Source organism: Enoplosus armatus, chromosome 17 (genome assembly GCF_043641665.1).
Source record: "Enoplosus armatus isolate fEnoArm2 chromosome 17, fEnoArm2.hap1, whole genome shotgun sequence".
NCBI classification, from domain to species: Eukaryota; Metazoa; Chordata; class Actinopteri; order Centrarchiformes; family Enoplosidae; genus Enoplosus; species Enoplosus armatus.
In genome coordinates, this window is record NC_092196.1 from 17753872 (window position 1) to 17766673 (window position 12802).

General features: G+C 42.4%; 1 protein-coding gene across 1 annotated transcript; it reads left to right on the forward strand.

The window, feature by feature from the left end:
• The first annotated feature begins 1247 nt into the window (after window positions 1-1247).
• On the forward strand, window positions 1248-8306 carry znf281a (zinc finger protein 281a). The gene is made up of 7 exons (XM_070923961.1): window positions 1248-1339; window positions 3044-3493; window positions 5154-5255; window positions 5536-5662; window positions 6298-6381; window positions 6494-6612; window positions 6723-8306. The coding sequence occupies exons 2-7, from the start codon at window positions 3089-3091 to the stop codon at window positions 8304-8306; spliced, it is 2421 nt and encodes an 806-aa protein (XP_070780062.1). The 5' UTR covers window positions 1248-1339; window positions 3044-3088.
• Window positions 8307-12802: the final 4496 nt, after the last annotated feature.

Genomic DNA, 12802 nt, shown 5'->3' on the forward strand with positions numbered 1-12802 from the left:
TACTACTTCACTACATTTCAGAGGTTTTATTCCTCTACATTTTTACCATCTATAGTTGGTCTGCAGGTTAAGGTTTTATATAAAAATCACATGGTCATCTATATTTTGTTTTCTCATGTATATTATCTCAATCTGTACAGCAAACAATGCCCTCTATCCTTGGACTACACACCAGTACACTGTGAAAAGTATTAAATTAGATTTGTTTCAACACAACATTAAGATGCTGCTTACATGTTAATACATAAGCAATAATAATCCAGTGACGTCATATGTATTAAGTGTTGAAGTAATGAATGAATTTCACAGTAGGATAATACTTATCCTACTGTGAAATTCATTCATTCACTCTGTCATTCTGCTTAACGATAGGCTACTTTTACTTTGGATATTTTAAGAACATTTCACTGATTATGCTTGTATTTTGTATATTTTGTACTATGTACTAAGCCTAATAACATTTTGAAGCCGTTACTTTTACTTTTCACATATATCTTAACAGTCTGTATTTGTTTTATATTATTTAGATAGAGGTAATAAACAAGCCTTTTTGGATTTTTTTTCCCCCTCTCCCTGCAAATTGACAAATTAATTAATTTTCATTTTGTAATTTGAGACTCTAAACTTTGCTTTCACATTGTGGAATTTGTGGCATTGTGTGAAGTAAATGATCTGTGTACTTCTCCCACCAGGACCTGTGCTGAAAAACTGAATTTTAAGGGAAGTGTATTCACAAATGAAAGTTGAGATTATTGCAGTTGCAGCCAAACTTTGCAGATAAAATGTAATAATTACATAAAACACAGGAATTACAGCCCATTTAATAACTGAAAATATGTGATATAAAATGGACGAATTGTACAATATCTCTGTACATATCCTTTATACTGTGGACTTTTCTTCACATTCCTTGGTTTAAAACACTAGAACTCTTTTGATTTTTCTATTGTTATGCACAAAAAACACCAAGGGAAATTCGTTGCATGTGAAAACCTACTTATATATATATAATAATAATAATAATAATAATAATATATATATAATAAATTAACATCCGCTTTTCAAGATTGCCGAAAAAAATTTAATTGCCGTCTAAATGTTTGGAATAACTTCAATACATGATAAAGAATACATTAATAATATTAATATGAGTTTTTTTTGTTAATTATTGCGTCTCTTTTCAGGACGCGTCCGCCTGCGGGACCCAGAATCCCCTGCGCGGAGGCAAGATGGAAGAACCCAGCAGCTGCGGGAGAACAATGTTTTGGCTCTAGACATTGAAACGGACAGCTGAGGGTGAACTACGCGAGCCAAAACAGCAGGTCATGGTCCTGCACCGGTAAGGGAAATTCATAAAATCCAACTTCGGGGCAAAGTCGGTCGCTGCGGTGGTTAAAACTCCTCGTACGGGGGCAGACAACAAAGCGCAGCGCAGCGGCGTTACCGCTAGTTAGCTGCTAAGTTAGCTGTCTCGGCTAATCGGACGAGCATCATTGTTCGCTGGAGTTGTATGGGCCGTTTGTTATGGGTCATGCTTGTGTTGTCGCTCCATCACGTACAGTCGGTTCACTTATCCACGAAACGAAGCCAACATCTTGGAGAAAAACGCAGCCGCGAATAAGTACAGACGATGATGAAGATAGTCGCTGTTGTTTCTTTTGTTTTTCTGTTTCAGGCGCAAAGCAGCATTCGTCCTTGGATCATTTCTCCAGCTCGCAGATTGTGTGTCTTGTGCAACGTTAACGCTGGTGTGCAGTGATATCTGCCTCTAAATTATTTAATTTCAACTTAAAAAAAAGTACAAAAACTACAAAACTAACTTTATTTACGTGTCTCATAGGCACCGACTTTTCCCTCACGCGTTTAGCTGGTTTTCTTTGTTCGCATTTGCTCGGTTTCGGTGTTCATCAGCGCAGATCTGCTGCTGTTATTGCATGGCCATATTAATTATTGCCTGATCCTGCATCACAAAGAAGACGGGCCCCGCAAGAGTGGTTAGCCAAATGGTTAGCTAGGTAGCTAATTGCATAGCTAACAGGCTTGGTAGTTTTCTTAAGTGTGCGCAGACCGCGGGGTCCACTCAACGCTGTTTGTCTACTTTAAACACATTTGAGAAAGCCGAAGTTAGTCGGGAGTGGATGAAGTCTTGTGTCGCTTTTTAAAAGTTGGCTTTGTGTTAGCTGAGGAGGTTATTGCTGCTAACGCACCATCAGAGCTGAAGGCATTTGGCAGCAGTCAGATAGCACTCATTAGCTGAATGGGTCGTTCATGCGGTGGCCAAATATCATCGTGGAGCATGTAATTGAGATTTATAAAACATTTTAATACAACCTCAATGAAAAATGTGACGTTGTGCTTCAAAGAGACACCTTTCCAACACATGGTTACCTTCCTAAATTGAATTTGGTCGCAGCTAATCGCGTTGAACAGTTAAATCAATACGTTAGCTCTTTAAAATATTGTGTTCAGAGCTATTTCAAAACATGCACTTAATTTGTTTATGCAGCAGCCACATAATTACGCCAACAGTCTTCCTAATGCAGTCTGTGTGCACTCTCATTGGCAGATAAGCTCATGCAAATAGGATGACTGGGTCAGACAGGCCCATCAAACGGATTAACACACAACTCCAATCCTCTCATTCCTCATCTCATGTTGTGTCTAGCATTGCAGCCGCTGTGACCTTTTTGCCCTGTAAAATACTGTATATACACAATGTAATCAACCAGAGAGAATTTTGTACAGTGTGGCTCCAGTGTTTTGCTTGTTTCCCCTTGTCATTGTGCCAGACCGCAGCCCTTTTGTTGACCCACAAACCATCAGGTTTAATCCGACTAAGCGCCCAGTTGTGAGATCAGAGGCCGTGACACTGATTCCTGAAGAACGAGCTTAACTGGCTCCATAATTGTTGTCTGTTTGCTATTATTTGTGTGTCTGTATCTAACAGTCAATCTGCGAGGGTCACAGGTAGTTTGGTGGTTATTGCGCTTCCTTAAAACAGTATGGTTTTTACGTTAACTGCTGCTGTTTTGTCCCCTCACAGGATGACACTGATTGCCACCCCATAGTTTTCCTGCCCACCGGCACCATGAACATCATTCAAGACAAACTTGGCAATGAATTCCTGCGCTCCAACGGGAGCGTGGACTCCAATTTCGGCCCTGGCATGATTATGTTCAGCCACCTCCCCCCGGTGACCAGCTTCACCCGGCTGGCTGCCCACTCCGTCATGCAGGACCTCCCACCTCAAGAAATGATCCTGAAGAAGGAGCGTGACTCGCCTGACTGCAGCATGGGCACCCAGGGTGGCCGCATGGGGTGTGCGGGGGTGGGAGACTATGTTCACGCCATGGGTATCAAGCAGGAGAAGCTGTCAGAGCACGATTATCGCCTGCCGGTTTACCCAGGAGGGCTGGGGAAGAGCACAGAGCTGCTGGAGGTGACAGTCAGTAACAACCAGGGCCTGCTGGTACATGACCTCAACATGGGCAACGTGAGTACCACTGATAGGAGACCAGAACGTGAAAGGGAGTTGATTAATTTCTGAATAAATGTCTGTGCTATCGAGTGTGTATGATTCCTTAAAGTTACATTTCCCTTATTCATCAAGTTTAGAGCTGAAACATTTAGTTGAATTGCCAAACATTTTTATAATTGATGAAAGTTCATTTTCAGGAAAAAACACCAGACAGTCTCTGGTTGCTGCTTCTCAAGTGTGATGAATTGCTGCTTCTCTCTGTTTTATATAATTGTAAACTCAATATGTTTGAGTATTTGACTGTTGGTTCCACAAAACAAGACATTTTTAACTATTTTCTGGCCTTTTATAGACCAAACAACTGATCGATTAATCAAGAAAATAATCTGCAGATTAATTGATAATATAAATGATGATAAATGATGTTACAGCCACAGATAACTGCATTGTCAACATATCTAAACATGCAACGCATCATTGGGTAGGGGACAAATACGGTGTTTATAGGCTTTTCCTTTTGTGCATTACTGTGTGATTATCTGCCGTTTGTTGGCATGACCAATGTAGAATGAAACATGAGCAATATACACTCAGATTAGTTCAAGATTATTTAATATAGAATGATTTTAGATTAGTTTATCCCCTGTTGTGTTTTCAAGCAGCTCATATTTTAAAAGCCTGCGAGGGAGGAGCCTGAGAGAGGACGGGTGCAGGGGAGGAGTCTGTGTGAAGCTGGTTATGGTGACATAAATCTACAATATAAAAGAGCCCCCCCCCCTTCCTCCCTCCCTCCCTCGGTTTCTCTTTCTGGGTAGGAGGGTGATGTTATCCAGCCTCAGCGTGAATGAAAACGTCATGGCAAGGACACAGCTGTCTTGTTTGAGCTTGCACTTCGTTTCATACGTCTTTTGTGCTCATACGAATAGAAATACACACAACCACACTCTCCTAACAATAGCCAGGCATCAGAGGTCAACAGGGCTCTGGATGCAGGTTTGTTGAAAAACAGAATGAATTATTGTCTTCACTGTGCCAGATTGTCAAGTCAAGGACGATTTTATTTTAACACAACATAAGGAGCCTTTGGAAACCACACATTTTAATTTTTTCCATCAGGCTCTCGCAGCTATTTTCTTTTTTAATTCTAGATGATTCCACTATTTGTGAGTGTATAGCAGTTGATTTTAAGGACAGCAGGTGCAGCCACATTTACCCTGTCAGCCTCCATATGGCGATGAGGTGCAGCATGTTAACTGTGAACGAAACGGCAGCGCAGGATGCTAAACAGAAAGAAGGAAGAGGGGAATCTTTAATTAATACCCCACACAGCTTGTTTGTGATGAAGTTTCATTTAGTTTAGTTTAGCAGGTGAGGTGTGCAGTTTGTTTCTTGGGTTAGAATAGCAGTTAGAATAGCGGTTCTCACTCTGAATTACAGGCTGCTTATGCACACAGGGGCCATAAATTTAAGGCATTGTTATATCGCCCACTAAGAACCACATCTTGTTTCCAACAATCACTAGACATTGTCAAAAGTGCTTTGTTTTGTGTTTTGTGAGCAACAAACATGGACTTGTTTGCATGATAGTTTTAAACCGAAGGCCCTTAACCTTCAATCAAGTGATTTCCTTGTCCAGGCTTGCTCTCACGGCCCCCTCCCTTTGTCATCCTCACAGCTGCCGAGTCAGTTAGGGAAGGAGCCCACTGGGAGAAAAGGTCGAAGGTCAAATGGTGATGGACAGGAGGGTAAACCAAGAAAGAAGAGAAATGAGGCAAAGGTCTGTCATATATTTTATATATCTGTGAATGTGTCATATTTTGCTATTTTAAGAACTGTTTGTGCACATAAGCAGTGAATAAAAATACAAAGAAAATCATTTAACATTCAAAATAAACGCTAATACACTCCTGTTTTTTGTCAAATAAAAACTCAAAGTAATGAGCCTTATCTGTAGAGTAATGTATTAGTAATTGCATGCATAATGCACTTATAAAAATAAACGTATAAGACAGGCTGACTGAATCTGCCCCCTGTGTTTCTCTGTATTTATTCTACAGCAATCAATGATGCTAGATGCAGATGGAGGCAGCCTGTCGCCGGGAACCAAGCCTCACATCTGTGAGCACTGCGCTGCATCCTTCAGAAGCTCCTATCACCTGCGCAGACACGTCCTCATTCACACAGGTATTGTAGTGTGCACGTTTCCACCACCATGCTCATATTTTCTTTTTTTTTGATAATGGCACAATCAGCACAAAAAAGGAAAATGTTGATGTCATTATTACGCCAACTGAAACTAATGTTGTCATTGCTGCTTGTACAGTTCATCCAACATTATCTTTAGATAGTTCTGTGTGTGCTTTGTAAGAGCTCTGAAGTTTTTTGCATAATATTTGGGTTGTTTGAAAGGATCCCGGGCCTTGAGTTTCACCGCGGTCCTAACATTAAAGATAACACAGTAGCTTGTCCATAATCGGTTCTTGTTCTTGGGGGCAGGTTTGTGCCGTGTTATTGAGACACACATAATGCGTATGCTGTAGGTAGTATTTCAGAAAGGGATGAACACAATGACATGAATACCTGTGAAATACAATGCAGTTCATTGCAATAGCCATGTAACATATACTGCTTTTGGTGAAGAGTGTGTCAAGTGTCGGTTTGACTACAGCCAAAAGAATTACCAAATCAAATCCTTCTAAACAATATAATTTAGTAATTATTGCCTGTATTATTTTACAAATAAATGAAACTGAAGTGTGTAATGAATACCGGGGGGATGCAACATTGTACTTGTGTAAATCTCTGGGGCTTCCTTTCAGGTGAAAGACCCTTCAGATGCAATCAGTGCAACATGAGTTTCATTCAGAAGTACCTTCTCCAGCGACACGAGAAAATCCACAGTGGTGAGTGATTAACGGCAGCCATTCATCTCACTGAACGTCCCGATTCAACCTGTGAATCATCGTGTGCTCCTGAAGTCAACTAACGTGGAGCGGTGCTGTTTTTGTTTGTCAGGAGAGAAGCCATTCAGCTGTGACCAGTGCAACATGCGTTTCATTCAGAAGTACCACATGGAGAGGCACAAGAGGACGCACAGCGGAGAGAAGCCGTACAGATGCGAGACCTGCCAACAGGTTGGTATCCTGCACAGGGCTCTTTGATGACTATCTAATGTGATGCTTTATTTACCAAGAACTCGGCATTATTTGCTTTAAATACAACGTTTTGTGTTTGTTCTCTTCAGTATTTTTCTAGGACAGACCGACTGCTTAAGCACAAGCGAACCTGTGGAGAAGCCATAAAGAAGGGGCTGGATCCCGGGATGATGGACCTGGGTTGTGTAGACATGGGACATGGCAGCTATGGGATCACTCAGGGAAATGCTGGGAGAAAAAGGGGAAGGTCCAAAAATTCTGGAGAGGGAGGGGAGCGCAAGAAGAAGAAGGGAGATGTAGGAGGGGTGAGGGTACCACACGCTCACGGGGCTGTATCTGGAGGCTACAGCATCCATGAATACTCTATGGAGAATCAAACAGTATCTTCCTCTACTGAGCCAGGACCCAGCATGCAGCAGGTCCACCACGGCCGAGCTCCAAAGATGGCATTCAAGAAGGCCAATCGTAAGAGCCTGGACAAAGCGGGTCTGGGACAGGCCAAAGCAGAGTCATTGGAGCAGAGTGGGGGCATGGACGGCCTCGGACTCATGCAGGGTAACGGGGTTAAAGTAGGGCCCACCAGCAGCAACTATGACGACGCCATGCAGTTCCTCAAGAAAAGACGCTACCTGCACGCAGCAAACAATGCAAACTCATCAGGGCCAGTGGCGGTCGGAGGAACCAGCGGCGAGTATGATGTCGGCATCGGTCACTTGTCTTCCCAGCAGTCCGTCATCCAGGGCGTCGTTTCCAGTGTGATGGACAACGACGCGCCTCTGAGTCTCGACAAGTCGGGGATCCCAGACGAGGTGCTGCAGAGCCTCCTCGACCACTACGCCCAGAAACCCGACGGCTCGCACCACGACGTTCACTTTGACATCGGTGACCACCACGTGGAGCTGAACCCCGCCTCGGCTGACGGCCATGACATCGGCCACAACACCCCCAGCCCATCTGGAGACAAGACTGTCATGATGCACGAATACTCCCGCTTCCTGCTGCAGGCTTTGGAGCGCACCAGCCACAGTGCCAGCTTCCCTCTGAGCCCCGGACCTCCCGCCTCAGGACCATTCACCAGTTCCCACCCAGGAAATCCCCTCTACGCTGACAAGAACATCTACACTACGTCCCCACTGGAGTGTGGGTTCGGCCAGTCGGTTGCCTCGCCTTCGCTGCCCTCCTCTGTGCCAAAGTCTCACTTTGCGATGCTGACGGGCTCCTCTCCACAGCACAGCTTCCACCTGAGCAGCCTGGAGGCCTCCACACACCAGCAGCTCACCCCTTCTCAGGAGCTCACCGACCAGATGGAGAAGCAGCACTCCTCCACTCCCCCTTCCTCCTACCAGATCAGCCCATCTGACCTGAGCAGCCAGAAGGACCACCCGCCGGTCAAGAACGGCACGGCGGTCTACCCTCTGGCCCCGTCGCAGGATCTGGCCTCTCTGGACTCGTCCAAGCCTTCCTACCAGATTGAAAACTTTGCCCAGGCCTTTGGCTCCCAGTTCAAGCCAGACGGTCACGGCTTGTCTTATGGCACTGACTCTAGCAGGGTGGTGGATCACAGGATACGGACGCCTGTGTCTGAATTCTCAGGGTATAGTAGTTTGTTATCTGATGTCAATGAGCCAGTAAGTACAGGTTCCAAAACTACAACAAGCCAAAGCTACAGATGAGAGCCTGAGAGGGAGAGAACACGCTGTTCTTATTTTAATTTTTTAGTGCTCCTATTTTATTATTATTATTATTATTATTATTATTATTGTTATTATTTTTTTAAGTGACATCTTTCTTTTAATTATACTGATGCTCTGTTTTTGTGCCCACTCCTCTCCCCACAATAAGCCTGCAAGGCTTCCTTCAAATGCAATTCTTTTTTTTCTTTTTTTTTTTGAGTATCTGTTATTTTTAAGTTAAATATGTATTTACTGTTTATTCTTGTCATATTAGTGACATTAGGTCTGGTCATTCATCATGAGCTGAAAGTACTTTTTAAACACGGAGTAGAGTAGCACCGGACATATTTCTTTTCCAGTGAGCTGTCAAAAGTGTTTGAGCAATCAACTTTACATTTGTAAAATAATAATGAAAATAACCATGATGGCAGGGAATAGCCCAGAATTGAAATAGCAAAAAAAAAAAAAAAGTTATTGTCTGTTACAAGGTTGAAAGTATTACTCAGGAAAAAGTGGAGAAGGAGAAGCCTACGAGGTGCAGTGAGCACTCTTTTCAGAAGTTTTAAGTTTGCGACTTCAAAGAGGATTTTTTCTTATGTTTTATTACTTGTTGAATGAGTGTGACATAAACAGACTGCTGCCAGCTCACTTGAGCACTGAAAACACTTTCTACTTGGCTATATAGAGATTATGGTACTTTCGTGTCAATGTGAAACTCATTTTTTCTTCAATAAGGGCCATATATATATCTATATATATTTATAAGAATATATATTAATGTAAAATAACAGATTTAATCATTCTGGGGGACTGCCAGTTGAAGTAGAGGAAGAATGAGGGCTGGTTGGGGGGGTAAATGTTGTCCTTGGTATATTTTTGGAGAACAAAAGTGATGTTAGGGCTTTTCTTTGGCCAATAGAGGTTGCTGTTGGACAGCGATAGAATGGCCTTCCCCTTTTCCCGCCCTCCACTTCTTCCTCGGTTCTCTTATTTCTTTAAAAGAATCCAATTAGCACTTTGAGCCGTTTTCTTACATTGAGTTAAGTACCCCGTCAGATCAAGGAAGCTCAAACGTCAGGAATGGACTGGCTTTTTGACCGAGACGTGTTGCTGTTTGGGCATATGCAGAGGGGGTGTCTGGGTTGAACATATTCTGGGTGTACGATGGGGATACCCTTCGTTTGGGTGGCATGGTTTATATTGGATGAGGGGAGGGCGGGGGGGAGCAGGGTGGATATGTGAAAGTGGGATTTTTCATTAACATTTTCTCTTTCTCCTTACTTTTAGGAAGGGTTTAGCTTGGGGGAGGGAGGGGGGTGGGGCTTTTAAAATCCAGTAACATTTAATCGGGATAATGTAAATGTAATTCAAACCCCTAGTTTTAGTTTGACTTGTTACCCAACTTAGCAGCTTTGCTTTCTTATTGAATTTGATGACAAATGTGTTAGTGATCAAGTATTTCTCCAGCTGTTACTGAGGCAGCCGTGATCCAGTATGAGCAAAAAGGCGGCTGACCAAACACTTGTATGCATTTAGATATCTCTCGTGTGCTGGCAGTACCAAGCATATATGTCCCGTTTTAGAAATTTGGGTGCCTATACCTGAGAAGCACGGGTGCAAGATAATGTCTAGTAAATGTTTAAATGTAATTTCTCGCTGATTTTTAAATGTATTTATGCTGTACGTTTTCTTTTTGTAAAGACAACAATAAGTGCGCTGTCTTCCATAGCTACAACTGGCCTTGAGTGCTGGAAACGATATCACTCTGCTGAATGAGTCTTTAAACCCCTTTACGCCCCGATGGCCTGTTGTTTCAAGCAATCATTGAACATGGCAGAGTGAATGCAATGCTGTAATATCTTAAATAATATGTTGCCATGTTGGAACGGTTGAGGCGTAAACAAGAATTTGCCTCGCATATACCTCATATCACAGTAAACCAGGGACAAAGGAGTGAAGGTTTGATGTATGTAGCAGAGATGCTGCTGTATGTAAAAAAACAAAAACAAAACAAATGTCATGTTTCTGTGCGACTATTTTTAAACAGTTGTGTACATGACATTTCTGTGACCCGTTAAGACTTTGTGGCTTGAGGGTTTCTGTAAATGTGTCATGCCAACCAGTGTTCAGTCTCTTCGGTTCGACCTCTCTCCTCCACATCTGATTTGCCATGTTGTTTCAATATGTTTGTTTACAAAAGAAATGTACAAAACACTACATCTTATTTTACTGAATTCTGACCCCTGTATAAATTTTATTTTACTATCTTTCTTTCCCTTGTTTTTTTTTTTATCACCGCCAAATTTTGTAGCTGATGATGATGATGATGATGATGATATCTTCCATTTTTATGTTCTTTCAGGTTCTTGTGAAGTGTTTCACGAGACTGTACTTGTCCAATGAATTTAAAACTGATTAGGGAGAAAAAAATAAAAAATACTGTTATCAACAACTGTTACTGTCGTCCTTTATGACGCAATGCATTATGTATTAGTGTTTGTAGCTCACAGGAGGTTTACTGAAGCTTAATGTAGCGGTATTTATTTCCACCACTGGGTGGTGATGATGTTCTTCTAGAGGTGAGATGCTGGGGGCCTTTTATCAGCACAACTACAGACTGATACAGTTCAGACATGCTTTACTGCCTATCTGCTCGTTATGACTCCCTTTCTACGTGCTGTTGATCATATTTTTCAGATTTCTGTCTTAATGGACTTGATGGTTTACATTCACTCCTATAACACCTCATAAAACATCGATCAGTGAGCCGATGTTTCAGGATGCAGCATGAATATTAATGAATAAATCAATATTCTTTTTCATGTGAGAATTGGTCAGTTAAGTACATCTTTACCTAATTTCTAGGGGTTTTAAGAGCATGTACAGTACACCCTCCATTTTGTGTCTCAATTATTTCCATAAAGATTAACTCTGTAAATGTTTGTCGTCATGTAAACAGAATTGTGTAAGCAAACCAGGAAAAAGTCACATTTGTATTGCAAATACTGTCTCTGTATTATTAACCCTTCAACTGACCTGCAAATGTTGGCTTTCCCATTTTCAGAATCGTCCCACGCAAATTATTATGTTGGAGCCGAGTGAATTTAAAGAAAACACCCACACACCATTATTTCCAGTTCCTCTTATAATCTACATGGACATGGCAACCTTTTGACAACAAATGGTCTTCCTCAGATGAAGGTGAGGGTGTGAGCACGGCTGTGTATACATGTGAGGACAATTATACAGATTCTTATACAGATTCTGTTAAAGCAGGCGTCCTAGAGTGTCCAAGATAAATGTAGATATCTCAAAGACAAAAGAGCACATTCAACAATTTTTCCCCAATACAAATATGAGTGAGGAGGACAACTGAGCAGCTTCAGGTGGTAAGTAGGATCTGAGCCACGTCACCTCCTCCTGGAAAGAGGACAACAGCGTTCACACATAGAGGGACAGAGAGAGCCATGACGACATGCAAACTAGGGAGAGAGGAGGGGGACGAAGATCCAGATCAACAACTGGATCACACAGAGAAGCCTGAGTGCAAGAGAGGAGAAGTCAGGAGTCACTGCAGTCGTTTAACACATCAATGTTACGGAAATGTAGATAAGCAAGTGACTGAATATCAGCAGAAGCCCCCACCGCCCAAATAAATGTAAACTTTAACTTCGTCACACGAATCTGCGCTTTGATATTCTCGTGTTTCCATTTCATTTGGGGAATTGAATTGCTTCCTTAAATGAAAAAGAGAAGTGGTTTGTCTTCCTGTCTCCCACAGAATAAAACCTGATTTTCTGGTGTGTTTTGCTTCCGAACATGAATTTGCAAATCTTGCCGTCCTTCGTGTACCCTGGTGCACACCCAAAACCTGCGTGATTCAGCGCCAATCCCATCTTGTTCGGTTAATAAATGATTTTTCTCTTTGACGTTGTGATGATGATGTGGCCAAAGTTTCTGTTCTGTTGATTTTTCCTAAACTTAAGACCTTTCTGTACATCATCATGAGTCAGTATCGATAAGAGCGTTGTACTGATTGCTGACTGGAAATGAGAGATCAGGTCATAAAAGAATGAATAGTTTAAGGGTGCGATCAGGAGGAATGTGACTTTTTTTATGAAGTAACCAAGGAGCTGTGTTGCAGTAGCCCGGTGGGAGGCCTGCCAAACAGTTAGTCAGTTGATGAGCGTTCTGGCCCTCAGTCTCTGAGCTCTCGTCGCCTCTTTCTCGTCCCAGAGGTCGGAGGTCTGTTGACAGAGCGGACGTGAGAGTGACGTTCGTCGTGTTCTTATCTTCAAAGCTGTGAAAAGGCTACATTCGGGTTGTGTACACAGAGAGATAGTGAATGGGGAACAACAGCAAGATGGAGTTTTAATGATGCTGTAACATGAATCACTGGTAAGAGGAATCAAATAAAGAGCGCAAATACGTCTTTTTATCCATGCTGCTTCTGAGTACCGCAACATCTCGATGACTCACCATGAAATATGGCTCAG

Bases quoted from the DNA above. Each gene is read 5' to 3' on its own strand.
- znf281a (XM_070923961.1), top strand. From the start codon at position 3,089: ATGAACATCATTCAAGACAAACTTGGCAATGAATTCCTGCGCTCCAAC. The intron at 3,494-5,153 runs GTGAGTACCACT...TCATCCTCACAG, and splicing joins ATGACCTCAACATGGGCAAC to CTGCCGAGTCAGTTAGGGAA. The intron at 6,613-6,722 runs GTTGGTATCCTG...TGTTCTCTTCAG, and splicing joins GATGCGAGACCTGCCAACAG to TATTTTTCTAGGACAGACCG.